Source organism: Cutaneotrichosporon oleaginosum (assembly GCF_008065305.1).
Source record: "Cutaneotrichosporon oleaginosum strain ATCC 20508 chromosome Unknown ATCC20508_contig06, whole genome shotgun sequence".
NCBI lineage: Eukaryota > Fungi > Basidiomycota > Tremellomycetes > Trichosporonales > Trichosporonaceae > Cutaneotrichosporon > Cutaneotrichosporon oleaginosum.
In genome coordinates this window covers 844,620-858,041 of record NW_027072175.1, presented here as the reverse complement: position 1 = coordinate 858,041, position 13,422 = coordinate 844,620, and the positions used below count along the sequence as shown (strand labels likewise).

The 13,422-nt window shown below is 61.0% G+C and overlaps 5 protein-coding genes across 5 annotated transcripts; 1 reads left to right on the top strand and 4 right to left on the bottom strand.

The window, feature by feature from the left end:
* Window positions 1-3,688: 3,688 nt before the first annotated feature.
* COLE_06768 (uncharacterized protein) lies at window positions 3,689-4,827 on the bottom strand (the record flags this gene model as incomplete). The annotated part of the gene is made up of 5 exons (XM_018420508.1): window positions 3,689-3,748; window positions 3,798-3,854; window positions 3,899-4,128; window positions 4,175-4,582; window positions 4,638-4,827. The coding sequence occupies 5 exons, from the start codon at window positions 4,825-4,827 to the stop codon at window positions 3,689-3,691; spliced, it is 945 nt and encodes a 314-aa protein (XP_018276342.1).
* A 1,409-nt stretch (window positions 4,828-6,236) lies between these two features.
* On the bottom strand, window positions 6,237-7,619 carry COLE_06767 (uncharacterized protein; the record flags this gene model as incomplete). The annotated part of the gene is made up of 5 exons (XM_018426924.2): window positions 6,237-6,470; window positions 6,507-6,635; window positions 6,711-6,905; window positions 7,121-7,237; window positions 7,347-7,619. The coding sequence occupies 5 exons, from the start codon at window positions 7,617-7,619 to the stop codon at window positions 6,237-6,239; spliced, it is 948 nt and encodes a 315-aa protein (XP_018276341.1).
* A 449-nt stretch (window positions 7,620-8,068) lies between these two features.
* COLE_06766 (uncharacterized protein) lies at window positions 8,069-9,931 on the bottom strand (the record flags this gene model as incomplete). The annotated part of the gene is made up of 3 exons (XM_018424135.2): window positions 8,069-9,186; window positions 9,266-9,568; window positions 9,808-9,931. The coding sequence occupies 3 exons, from the start codon at window positions 9,929-9,931 to the stop codon at window positions 8,069-8,071; spliced, it is 1,545 nt and encodes a 514-aa protein (XP_018276340.1).
* Window positions 9,932-10,715: 784 nt separating this feature from the next.
* On the top strand, window positions 10,716-11,488 carry COLE_06765 (uncharacterized protein; the record flags this gene model as incomplete). The annotated part of the gene is made up of 3 exons (XM_018420506.1): window positions 10,716-10,795; window positions 10,942-11,116; window positions 11,222-11,488. The coding sequence occupies 3 exons, from the start codon at window positions 10,716-10,718 to the stop codon at window positions 11,486-11,488; spliced, it is 522 nt and encodes a 173-aa protein (XP_018276339.1).
* Window positions 11,489-11,674: 186 nt separating this feature from the next.
* Window positions 11,675-13,293, bottom strand: COLE_06764 (uncharacterized protein; the record flags this gene model as incomplete). Its single annotated transcript, XM_018426923.2, has 6 exons — window positions 11,675-12,063; window positions 12,104-12,251; window positions 12,289-12,499; window positions 12,537-12,686; window positions 12,752-12,977; window positions 13,161-13,293. The coding sequence occupies 6 exons, from the start codon at window positions 13,291-13,293 to the stop codon at window positions 11,675-11,677; spliced, it is 1,257 nt and encodes a 418-aa protein (XP_018276338.1).
* Window positions 13,294-13,422: the final 129 nt, after the last annotated feature.

Here is a 13,422-nt window from a genome sequence, read left to right as displayed (position 1 = left end):
TCCTGGCGATCACGATCGACGAGAGGCTGACGGTGTGGCGGCTGGAACAGCATTCCAGAAAGATGCTCGGCGGTAGAGGCAGCGCATCGTCGGGGGCCGGCGGCAGGGGAGGAGCGATAGCGAGGCGCAGAAGCTTTAGGCAGGGACGCGCCGCCGTTCCGGAGGCCAGTCGCTGACGTGGACGTGACGAGCAGTGGCAGGAATGCTCGGCAGTCGACGGGTCGTCGCGGCGATCGCGCTCGAGGGGGAGATGTGTGGGGCGGCTCCGAGGCGCGGCGATCTGAGAAAAGGTCGTGCCAAGACCGGATGACATTTTTCGAATGCTAGTCGACCGCCACACTGAGTTTGATCGTCCAAATCGGTCGCTGTGCGTGGCCCGCCCGTGGCTGGGCTGGTGGGAATGCAGGAACGGCTGCCCGTGCAAGCAGGGCCGGATGCCGCATGTCCATCACATCGGCGCATCAGGCCATCGATCCCAGATCGATCTTGGCGGATCTCGGTGCGCCGCCGCGCCGCGCCAAGTGCACTCTGAAGAGACGCGAACGCAATCGCGGTGCGGGACGCATCACATGGGGCGGCCAGATCGGGACCTGCAGATCTATGACGTCGACACCGAGGTTAACGAGGCTGCAGAGATAGATGCTTGGCTTTGCCCCAGCGGGACGGGGCTGTAGAGGGATTCGGAGGGGAATGATAGCCGGCGGGAGAGGGCGGCTGCAGCGGCTGCGGCCGCAGATCTGGGCGCGCCCCGCCCATAGCCGCAGAATTCTACGCCTTATCCCCGCTCGCTGGCATTCTTGTCGTACCGTTCCGTCGTTCGTGATGCGCAGAAACCAACGCACAACGTCGTCACATCGGAGCGTGATGCATCGCCTTGGTCCATTTTTGGCATGCTGTCGTAGTCGTGAGATGTGAGAGCATGACATGGTGAAACCTCCGCTCCCGCTCCGGAGAGTTGGCACTCGTCAGCTGTCTACGCGGCGTTTATCGAGAATGTTGGGCGAAAATGTGTGACTGTGTGTGGACACAGGAAGGAGGGGGCGAAGGGCTAGGCAGGGGGGTGGCGCAGGCAAACGAGGCATGGGATATTCCCACCGCCCAAGACACAGCGCCACCTCTTGCCACTGACCCCCATACATTCTACTGCTGCACCAGTCCTAGGCATGTGAGTAGGAGAGGACGCCAGGCCTGTAAAGGCGAGCGCGAAGGCGAAGAGACGAGTGGCGCAGACGACGCCGCAGGGCCACAGAACGCGCGCCACCGCGACGCCCGACCCGATCTGGGATCACAGTCGCGCGGAGCAAGGTCGGACCGCGCCGCCCAAGGGATCCGTGGCAGCCTCGGCAGAGGGACATGTGGTGCACATGCCTTCCGGCACTAGTGTCGAACGGCTGTATGCAGCGTCATCTGCCGGCAGACGGCGAGCAGCATATCGAATGTATGACATCGTGCGCGGTGGACGGCGCCGCGCTGAGCGGAGATGGTCACTGTCAAGGCGCTACCCGGAAAAATGGGGAGCGAAAGCGGCTACGACTTCGCGCCCAGCAAAGACGGCTACGCCGAAGTGACAGCGCTCTCTCGGAAAAACGGGAGACAGAGCGGCTGTGACATCGCGCAGAAACGGGAGGCATGGATTGTCCAATTCTTGCTACACGGGCCGCATACGACATTAGGGGCGTCCTTCGGGGAGTGATGTGCGCTGCGCGAATGTGGCGCGAAGTGCGCGCAACAACGGCGTTCATGGAGCGCGCCGAGCGCTGTGTGCATGCACATTTTGGCATGATTTACCTCCCAAAACCGTCGGGCGGTGAGAGGAGCGCGGGAGGGGGCGAAGAGAAGATGGGAGGCAGGCAGCTGGACTCGTCGTAGCAGAGACGCTGAAGCGAGCCCGCACTCGTCACCTCCCATAACTGATAATTCACATCCTGATTGGACATACGGAGGCATATTTGCTCGCTAAACAAGCTGGTGGAGAAAGCGAAGCGATGCATACTGAGCGGTGGCACAAATGTGCGCGAAATTCAGACAGGTGGGACGAAGCTTCCCAAAGTGAGGCACGCTGAGCTGTCTGAGATGGAAAATGCGAGCAACAGGCGATTTCGCGGGGCAGTTAGCTGTGTAGTGGGATGTCCACTGATCGCAGTTGAAGAGCATCTCCATTTTTGTCATCGCTGGACGCGGAGTCATTCATGACCAAGGTCATGAGCGCTGAGGCACGCTCCCATCTGTCTGAGCTGAAGATGCGAGCTCCTTTCAATTTCGTGGGTAAGTTGGCGTCTTAGCGGGGCGTTCAAGGCATCGCAGTTGAGAGCATACCCGTTTCTGTCATGGCAGATGGTGATGGAGTTGCTCACGAGTCTCACGCGGAAGGTCATCAGTGCTGAGCCAACCCCCAGCTGTATCATGCTGGAAAATGCGAGCAACATGCGGCATCGGGCGGTATTAGCATCGTAGCGGGGCGTTCAGTGCATCGCTTGGCGCAAGAGTTGAAGCCCATCCCCATATTCTGGTGGCAGACGGAGACATGGAGCTGCTCATGAGTGGTGCTCACGTGGGTGAGTAGGACCTTCGCCCAGGAAAACGATGCGCGCCTACATCCGGTCCAATCGCGGCCTTCGTTTCGTACTTCTGGAGAGTCAGTACCTCTCTCATGACTTACACATGGGCTGCCGGATGAGGTAGCCGTAGCGTAGCCGGAGACAACGACGTGCATGCAGTAAGTGTCAACCGTCAACGGCAGAGTGCGACGCGCGAGCCACCATCCACCTCCGGACTCTGCCAGGTCACGTGGTGCGGAGCAACTGCGGCAAGGCTAGCAACAGATTCCCTCTCCACCTGCTTCAGTGCTATGTCACGTGCGTCGCGGAGCCGGTTGGTGGTCCACACCCCCGCCGCTCCTCCATCTCCACATGTCTCCAAATCAATATGGAGCCGGCATCGGACACAAGCCCGCTCACCCGCCCACCCCGCTCAGCTCGGGGCCAAAGCTCCGCCGTGACACGGCGGTGATGTCATGCGCTCTTGTCAGCTTCAGCGAGCGTCAGCGGTCTCGGCACGTGACGCGTTTCACGGAGCCCAATTCGGCACATCGAATGACGCCGTGTGCATGCGCGGTTGGCGGGGCTCCTGCGCGGTCATACGAGTCGTACTTCGATGCGATTAATGCGACAAGGATTTCGAGAGGAGTACGAGTGTGTCGTCGATCTGAGCTGAGATGAGCTGAGATATGACGGGACGAGTTGAGGAGCTGAGAACGTTGTGTTAGTCCGAGAACAACACCGACTGCCCCCACCCCTGCCGTCTCGGTCGTGACCCTGCGCAAGATCCGAGGCCCCCGCCTCACCCTGCTGCTCGGCAGCTCGCAAAGGTGAGCTCATCAGTCCATCCCTTGCGATCAAGTGAATTCCATTGTCCTGTCTCGCCGCATTACGCCTGCCTCTCGGCCGTTGCGCATCACTCGTACACGTCACGTTCTATGCTGCTTGCCATTCTCGGAACGCCGAGAGACGTGGAGAAGGATACAACAGATCGCCGCGTCCCACTCCGCGTACCCGGAAGGTATAGCGCAGAATCACCTCCCCAGCCCCTCAACGTTGTTGTTGTAGTATTGTATTGTCGCACGTCTTGCATTGCATCGCTCGCTGGTCGCTCGCTAGTCGTCGCACACGCCGGCCATGCGCACCGCGCCTTACTGGTGGCGCCGAACGTAGTTCCCGTACTTTGGCTTCTTCTCGGCGGGTTTCAGGATCTGTCGTCGTAAGCACTGCACAAACGTGGCCACAAGAGAGTATGCTCACCTGGAAAGAGCATAGCAGGGTGTCGTCAACGGACATCATTGCGCCGGCGTTGTCGAACTGGAATTAGTTTGGTCTCCTCGCTGCCCGCTCTCCAAACTCACCTCGCCGCAGTAATTAGGAGCCGAGAACAACGTAACCAGCTGCCGCTTTGCAAAAAACTCATACCCATCCTCCACAACCTGATGGGCACGACAGATGAGGTCCATGTCATGCTTCTGGAGGAAGCGCGAGACAACATCGGGCCCAAAGGTGAACGACACACCTCGGTCGTTCTCGCTCCAGCCGGTAATGTCCTTGTCCGGGTCGGACCAGAGCAGGTCGCAGAGAAGACCTGTGGCGTCAGGCATGTCCCACACCAGTCACATGACGAAACTTACCAGTGTCGGGGACGTCAGTCGGGCGCATCACTCGCCGGATCTGCTCCATGCTCTGAAGGTCGGGGCTGAGGCCGCCGTGCATGGTGAAGATCTTCTCGTCAATGATAGCGGCAATGGGGAGGCAGTTGAAGCAGTCGGTAAACGTCTTCCACAGCTTGATGTTGTAGCGGCGCTTGCACTCGTCATAGAATCCGTAGATGCGGTTAATTGAAGCACACTCGTGGTTGCCGCGAAGGATGAAGAAGTTCTCGGGGTACTTGATCTTATACGCGAGCAAGAGGCAGATGGTCTCGAGCGACTGCTTGCCACGGTCAACGTAGTCGCCCAGGAAAAGGTAGTTGGCTTCTGGGGGGAAGCCGCCATATTCGAACAGGCGCAGCAAGTCGTAATATTGGCCGTGGATATCGCCTGAGTCGTCAGCTAAATGTGCATAGGGATGCAGTTTGCGCTTCTTCGAACTCACCGCAAATCTTGATCGGCGCCTCGAGCTCAAGCAGAATCGGTTGTCCGATAAAGATCTCGCGCGCCTTGGTGCAGAGATACTTGATCTCGTACTCTTGCAGCTGGACGGCCTTGCCGGGGCGGTTGCCACGGACTTCGAGGAGACGGTCAATGACCGAGTCGAGGTCAATCTCCTGCAAGGGGTCGGCCATTATGAATGGGAAAGTGGGTGAATTGGACTAGAGATGGGGGAAAAAAGAGTGTGCTGGAGTGTTAGCGTGGCAGCGGAGAAAAGGGGAGGGGGGTGGGGGGGCAAGGGGTGAGTGTTGGAGCAGAGTGAAAAGGGCAAGAAGGCGCCCAGCGGTGAGAGGGGGGTGGGAGTGGCGGCGGCGGTGTCGATAGTGTGGACGGCGGTGCGTGCGCTGGCGTGTGCGTCGTACAAGGACCTGACACGCCGCGCAATAGCCCCACCGTCCAGCGTTCGCCAAATATTGCCGCCGATCAGATTTGGCCTCTCCCCTTTCGCGGCGCCGCCGTCGGCCGGCTAGCCAATGCATGCACTCCCGGATGTTCGGCGCGTCTGCTGCCGGCCGAGCAAAGGCAGTGCGCGGCCGGGGCATGCTGATGGAACGCCGTGCAGGTACGGATGGAGAGCTGACGGACTCACCTTTACGGCGCGCGTGCACAGTCCAAGGGCTCAGTCTCGGGCTTGGGCTCTGCTGTGCGGCAAAGGGGTCGGCGGCGATATGCGACGACGTGGGTTCGCGCGCACTAGCGGGGGGGGGGGGGGGGGGGGGAGACGGGGCGCTAGGGATGGGCTCGCTGTTTTGTCAAGGCGAGGTGAGTGGGTGATGGAAGAATGAATGGGCGGATGAAATGGTCCGCGCGTTGTCGTGGGCGCGTGGAGGGAGGGAGGGGGGCGGCGTTGGACGATGGCGTGGACAAGTGTTGAGAGGGAGTTTGAGTGCGTGGGGGGAGATGACGAGGGCAAGTGTGTCAGCGATGAGAGTGAGGGAAGGGGGAGGGATGGCACTGCCTCCGTCTCTGTCTGTCTGTTGATGGAGGAGGAGGATGCCAATGAATGTAGACGCACCTGGCGCGAGTCGTGGGGCCGGAGCGGGGGGGGGGGGAGAGGGGAGGTGTAAGCAGATTTTGCTGCGCGGCGAGGTGGAACGATGGCACGGGGCGCAGCGGCAGGTGGCTCGGCGGGGAGGGGTAGCCGAGGGGGATGTTTGTGGTGGTGGTGGGAGAGATGTTGGTGATGAAGAGAGGGATGTTTGTGGGGGGAGGATGGAAGATGATGGAGGACGACGAGTAGAGGCCAAGGTTGAAGGTTGGAGGTTGATTGATGATGGCCAGTGGGAGGGGGAAGGGAGGAGACGGTGGTGGGCCTGATGGGGGTTGCTTGAGCTCTCAACCCTGGCTCAAAGCGTGCTCCTCCCGCTCTCGGCCGTCAACCTCCACCCTCCCCCGCCACTCAATCTCCTAAACGCCGAGTGTGGCACTTGTTACCCATCCTCACAAAATCACAAACAATCCACCCAGCCTCCCTCCCATGTGGCGTATTCAAGACCGCGTGCATAAATCCTGTAACACCTCGACACATGCACTACAACCCCCTCTAGACAACCGGGTCCCCGTCCTTGCTGTTGTGTGCGATCGTGTTCGTCGTCGTCATCACCGGGTGCGGGTTGGCCGCAGACGCCCCTGTTGCAGTCGTCGGAGGTACTGCAGCGCCAGATCCCGTCGCAGCCGTCACAGTCGCACCGGTAGTAGCTCCAGTGCTAGCACCTGCAGCAGCACCGACACCAGCGCCCGCACCTACTGCAGACCCAGCACCAGCGCCCGCAGACGGCTGACCGTAAGCAGAATCCAAGTCGACTTGATTCACCTCGCCGACGGCCTTCTGGATCGACGCAAGGCCCTTGGACGCGACGGTGGACGCCTGCGTGTAAAGACCAGGCTTCTCTGGCGTCGCCGTCTTGTTGTCGATCGTGTTGCCAAGAGTGTTAAGGGCGGACTGCAGTGAGCGGGTGCCTCAAGGAAGTGTTTGGGGAAGCCGGGCAAAACGCAGACTTCACCCGCTGCAACGTACCTTCACCGACACTAGTCCGTAGTCAAACATGCCCAGAGCCTTGTGTCCGAGGCTCTGCGGCGGAGCGGCGGGGTAGGTCCCAGGCTCAGCCGGCGGGCTACCGGCTGCGGCACGCGTGTCGGCGATGCCCGTGCCGCCAATACCGGCGATGTCGCCCTCCGTCTGCGTCTTATGGTGGTCGGGGTGGTTCTTGCCCTGGAGTCAGCCCGATTTGTGGAATGAGCAAAGTCAGCGGCGCGGCTGCTGCAAGCAGCAACGAGGTGTGTGGGTGAGGGTGAGTGAGAATATCACTGTGGATGTATCAAGATCCCAGTAGGATGAGATCCCTCCAGACGCCACAACTCCCTTCACCCAGTTTGACGAGCGGAATGCACTCTGACCCGGACGCCGCTGCGACGAGCTCAACCCACCTCGAGGTATTCCTTGATCTCCTGGCCCTTCGCCATCGCCGCGTCAGTGTATGGCTTAGCGCTCGCCTGCGCCTTCTCGAGGTACGGCCGGGCGGTCTTGTCGACCTGCTCGAGGTACTAATGTCAGCGGGGTGAATCCAAGCTTATTCGAGGACGAGAGGTGGGAGAAGGAAGGTTCGGATCACCGAGAACGTCTTCCCACCACCCGCGCGCCATCCCAACTCACAGGCTTGGCCATATCCCTCGCCTGCTGCAAGATGCCGCCGTGCGCGCCCGCCTCGCCCGCCTCGCCTGCGGCATGGCTCGCGGGAGGGACGCCGGCGCCGGCAGGGGCGGAAGAGGAAGCAGCGGGCGGGGTGTCGAAGGTGGGGCCCTTGGCGGGCGGCGGCGTGGTAGTGCTCGCCGTGCCGCTCGCGGGCGCCGTGCTCGCGGGAGGCGCGACGTCGGCCCCGGACGGCAGGCTGCTTGGTACGGTAGATGCGGGGTTGGGCTGGGACATGATGGACTGATGAAGAGATGGGTAGAGGCGAGATGAGACGGTGGCAACTGCATCTGTATTGGCGCTGGCATGGCGGCTACAGGCACCATGTCGTCATCCCGATTGGACCCCATGTCATCCCTATCAACTCAATCCCGCGACCGGCGACTAGCACCCAGCTGCCGTCGGTGAGCGACACGTCCAGCATTGTGGATGGACTTGTGCTTGCATTCACCCCCACCCACACTTCCATTTCATGAGTGTGCTGTTTTAGACCACATTGGTCTCGCTGATTCTCTCACATGCTCTCTGACAAGCTGACAAGCCGTACCGATCACGCCGATCACTCCCGTGTTCGTTTGCCCGTCCTCCCGGCCAACGAAACCTTGCCACTTAGGGCCCACAAGTTCGTTTGCAATTGGCCCATACATTCATGTCTGTTTAGAATATCGATGGTACAACACTGCCAACTAGGCATCAACGACCCAGCTGCCGTCCATCACCGAGCTGTCGGCGGAGCTCTGCGTCGTGCCAGCAGTGTGGATGGAGCTCACGAGGTCCTCCGCCTCGTGGTCGCTCGAGCTAGCGCTGCGGGAGCCGGCGGAGCGCGAGCCGCCACCGCTCTTGGGCGGCGGAGGCGGCGCAGGGCCCGTCTCTGACGGCATGGGCGGCATAATGCTCAGCACTCGCGGGAGAACAGTGGGCGGCAGGGAGGCCAGCCGGTGCGCGAGCCAGGAGCGCTGGCCAGCATAGAAGTTGGTACCACAACGAGTCTTGAGCGTGCGGAGGAGGCGGGTTTCGAACGCGGCGTAGTCACGCGACGGCGCCAGGCCGAGGGCACCCGCAATGGAGCGGTAAAAGCCGCAGAGCGTCGACGCAATGAGGTCCCGCACGATAGAGAATGCGGCGGTGGGGGACGCGGCGCTCTCACGGAGGCGCTGTCGCGCCAGTTCGCGACGCGAGAGAGTACGGCCCTCAGTAATGATGGCAGGGAGAGAGGGCAGGGTAATGTGACCCAAGAAGAGCGACACCACACGTGAAGATGTGGCGGCGGCGAGGTTGGCCCCAAGAAGTTGGTGCGTAGCGCTCAGTACTTGAGAGGCAAATGAGTCGGGCGTCACCAGACCTGCGGCGGCGGGGTAGAGAGTGAGCAGCATTGGTGGCTTTCCGGTGGTTGGCTGCACAAGAGTCGGGAGAGCAGGCAGCGGACTAGGCTGGCTGGGCGGTGCCGGGTTCAGGGGGTACAAGCTGATGAAGGCGTGGATGTGCGGGATCTGACTCGGTGCCGGGTTGTACGGATCCGACACCGCGTAGCCCCCCGTGCTGGACGACGATGAAGAGGGACCCGGGAAGCGCAGCGTAAGTGTGGCCAGCAGGGAGCGGTGGAAGGGTGGGAAGGTGGTGGAGTCCTCTGTGTCGTAGATCAGGACGCGGAGAGCAGTCTTCTCGGCCAAGCCAGAGAGGCGGCGCTCGAGCGCCTCGGCCTCCTTGACGTGCGGGACGGCGACGATAACAACATAGCCGTTCTTGAGGAGCGAGGCGGTAAGGGGGACGAGGAGGGGAGGGGTGGGGGATGGGGCGAGGATAACTGAGGGTATGAGCCACCGTGCGCGGTGATAACAAAGCAGGTGATAGGGATGGATGATAGTTGATGATGCGACACTTACCGATAGCCTCTTGCAACATGCCACCCTCAACAACGCCACGGACGCCAAATCGACGGCGGAGGCGCCACTCACGCCCATACGCGCCGAACACACCGACGCCCGTTGTCATGCCGATAGCACCGATGCTCGCAGTGAGAGTGAGCCCGACAGCGCCCGCGACGAGACACGGGTGACGGCGAGCGAGGTCCGTGATGCGCGAGTAGACCGCTGGGGGCGGGGGAGGGGGCGGAGGTGGCACTTCTTTGGCGAAGGGCGGGAAGGGTATCGAGATGGAGGGCGGACCGTGCATGGTGAGCGTGTCCACTGTCGTTAGCGCGAGCGACGCGAGAGTTGCACGGAGAGAAGTGAGTGAGGCTTCGAGAAGACAAGCAGAGGGGTCAAAGAGAAGAGTGAGTGGCTACAAAGGCAGTGAGTAATATGGGGGTTACAGCGATAATGTGATGGCCTCCCTTTGCGCTTCCCACCCCTCGAGGAGTGATGGGGAGCGGGGCAGTGTTGAACGCTTGGACGAAAAGACGCTCGAGCTGCGCCACTGGACTCACTCAGCTCATTCGTCATGCGCTCGGCCGTCTCAAGCATCTTGGCCGGCAGCTCGGAGAGGTTCTGGGGCACCTGCGCCTCGATCCACTCCTCGAGCTGATCGAGGAGGGCGGCGATGTCAACCATGGCGGCCGGAGCGTGAGATGAGCGTTGTGCGAGCAGGGGGCTGCGCTAGTCGAGTTGGGGACAGAGGAAGTATGAGGAGGCACGAGTTGGCGACGTGCGGATTAAAGAGCGTCTGAGGGCGGAGTCGATGTGCCGGAGTGATAGCTGACCCGTGCGGGGCAGCCGTGTTGCGCGTCGATGCCGGTGTGTCGGTGCCGCGCGTCGGCGTAAGCTTGTCGCTACGCTAAGTGTGCGGTAGTAATGCGAGACGTGTGAGAGGCTGTTGACGATGGAGATGGTTGCTCGCACTCGCACGCTCGACGGCATCCAGGTCCCATGAAGGCCGCGTGACCCGCCCGGCACGGCTTGGTCGCCGGGTGGCAAACCTCCACCCCGTTGATATGTTTGGTTCCGCGTATGACAGCTGACGTGGGAATATGAAGACGGAGTTGGCATGACGTCAGGCGCGAAGGAAGGTGGTGTCGATGACGCTTGCATGACTTTGTCGTCCACTGACGCGCTCCTCTTCGCAGGTTCGCAGGATGAGCTGCGGAGCGGGACACTCGACCTCTACTTAGAAAGCTGAGACGGCCGGACTGATCTCTCCTCGCCCACATTCTGCTCACTATCACTGACAATGTCCTACAACTCTACTGCTCCTGGTCCCCCCGTCGGCGTCGCGCCTGCTGCCCCGCTCGCGACCAACCCTGGCGCCGGACGTGCGTCCACAGCTGCCCAGACCGAAGATGAGAAGATTGCGGAGGTCAAGCGCAAGGCCGCCGAGGGGAACCCCGACAGCCTCAGCATGAACTCGGCCAAGCGCAACCAGGTGCGCGACACGCCTTATGTCAAGCCCCCCTTCATTGATGTCCCAATGGGTCGTTTGTGAGTATCAGTTGCAGCTCATCGGGAAGGGTGAAGGGAGTAGGCCAAATGCCCACGGTATCCCTTGCTTCCCCCTCCCCCCCCCCCCCCCCCCCCCCCCCCCGGCATCAGTCTGACTGGCCTCGATTCTCCCCGCTCACACCCAGCCTCACATACCTCTCCCTCGGCCTGCTCGCCCTGGCTTCCTTCTACGTCTGGCGGATCACCGTGTGGGCCTCCGAGGTCGGCGGCTACTGGAACCTCATGACCGGACGGCGTGATACCCTCGTCGACGTTGTGCAACAGGAGGCAGCTAAGGCTTCTGCACGCGAGGACAAGTTTGTTGTGAGTTATTGTAAAGCGAAGTTGTGGCAGTCCGCAATTGCAGTTTAGACTCGCTTTGCGGCTCCGCTCCTCGCACTCTCGCCCGCTCTTAACTCACACCAGTCCTCCGTCACCTCCGCTTCAGCGGCGGGTGCCTCCTCGGGCCGTGCTGCTCGCGGCGCCGCGTGCCCTCCCTGCGAAGTCCCCGACCCCAGTGTCGAGTCTCTCGTCCTTCAGCTTGCCGACAAGCTCGGTGTCAAGCCCGTTGAGCTCAACGCTGTAATTCGTCCCCTTCTCGACCCTTCCGCGCCTCAGATCACTGCCGAGCCCAAGGCCGACCCCAACGAGCCCGGAATCCTAGACGTCTTTGGCGAGGCGCTGCTTGATTAAGCATGGTGACCGAGCCAGCAAGACGACTGTCAGACGAATGACTGATGTAGAAGCAATGCCACGACATACAGACAACACGTAGTATTGACACTAACTAAACTCATTCGACTGATGCGCGTCCGAGCTTCCACATCGACTTGCGCCACAGGATATGCCTCCTCCCGGGTTGCTTGCTGCGCCCGAGCGCTACCGATACGACACGTCGATAAGGTCTCCACTCTCCAACTCCATGTCCCCGACCGTTGCGTCGCCTTCAAAATGCTCGCCGTCGAACTCGAGTCTATACCGCTCCACCTCGGAGGGATCCACTCCCTGCTTGTTGCAGTAGTACCTGAGAATCGTGGAGACGAGGGTGGTAGGAGCAGCCGTGAAATGAAGCTCGCCCTTGGGACCACGCAGATGGAGCTTCACCTTTTGCACGGCTGGTGGTGAAGGCACGCGCAGTGGCGAAGGCGACCTCGCGGACGACCTTTCCTTGTCATCAGAGCCTTGGCGCGGTTCGCTGTCAAACAGGGCCAGTCGCGCGCGGCGCTCAGCTTTTTGGATCTTCTCGTACACCGACAGCTCATAGCCCTCTGCGCATTAGTTTAGCCCCAATTACATGAAGAGTCTCACTGAGCTCGCCAGTGAAGGAGATGCCAAGCTGCTTTGGCGTTTTGTCTGGCGAGAAGATGCGTTGGCCTTCGTGCACTAAGACGAGCTGGTCCGCCGGAACCTGGACGCGAGACGCGAGTGCCTGCACAAGAATCGATAATGGGTCATTCTAATGTCAATGCGTTACCCCTCATACAAGTACTCACCTGGAAGAGATGGAAAGTGCGCTGCTTCTCATACGCCGCCACAGCCTGCTCGCGGCCGGCCTGGCGCTTGTCGGGGTCTGCAACCATGCGCACCGTGATCTGGACCTGCGGTCCGCTGCGATCTCGTGCGGGAGACGATGAGCCAACTTCGATCGCGTCATTCGCATCATTCGCATCATCGAGTCCGATGCCTATTCCCTGGAAATAGCGTCTGTAGTCAGCGTTTCCCTTGAAGTTCGGTATCGCACTGGTTCTCCTGTTCGATGGTGGCCCGGTCCTCCTCAGCAAGCGCGGGAGGCGGGGTTAGTTCGATCCGCATCCGCCGTTTCCCAGTCTCTCTCGCGCGCCCTTTGCCTCGATATGGGTTTTGCGTGGCCTCATCGTCAGAAATGACAGATCTGATGTCAGCCATGCCCCAACTTACATCTGCCACGGTATTGAGCGGGCTGTGAGGTCTACGCACATTGCCACAGAGGATTCCACGGTACTCCCACGCCTGGGCTCCTGGCTGGCTCGAGACCGCGTCCAGTCTGGAAGAGAAGGTTGTTTCGTGCGTGCCTGCGCCCGGCGCCGCTTCCGCCGTCTCTCCGCCTCACTGTCGTCCTCGGAGTCAGAGGGTATGTCGTATGATGGCGCGCGGTGTTTAGTCGGGGTGGACTCGACTCTACTTGGAGCCTGCCGCTTCTTGGCTACGCCGTCAGCACAGGCCATTGATGTTATGTGATAGAGATGATGTGAGGGAGGAAGGCGATAGGTTTTCCCGCTCCCGCGTGTGGAGAGCGGACGGTGATAACGCCGAAGCAAGAGCAGACCGCACGCGCACATCCCACCGAAGCGAGTCGCTGCTTCCTGCTTCCGAAAGAAGCACGCACCTGTCCGCCGTATCGGCTTGGCGGTGAAGAACTCGATCTCCGAGTCGACATCGGAGTCGTCCAGCGCTATGACCTCCGCTCCTGGAGGAGGGAGCGCCTTTTCTCTCGTCTGCGAGTCTCCCATGGCAGACATGAGCGGGACGTCTGGGTGGACTGTGAGGTGAACGGAGAAGTGGGAGAGTGGATCGTTTAGAGATTGTTGACGTGAATCTGTGATCGGCCATTTCCTGTCCTCCACTTCGCTCTGGTTCCTTTCGTGTAC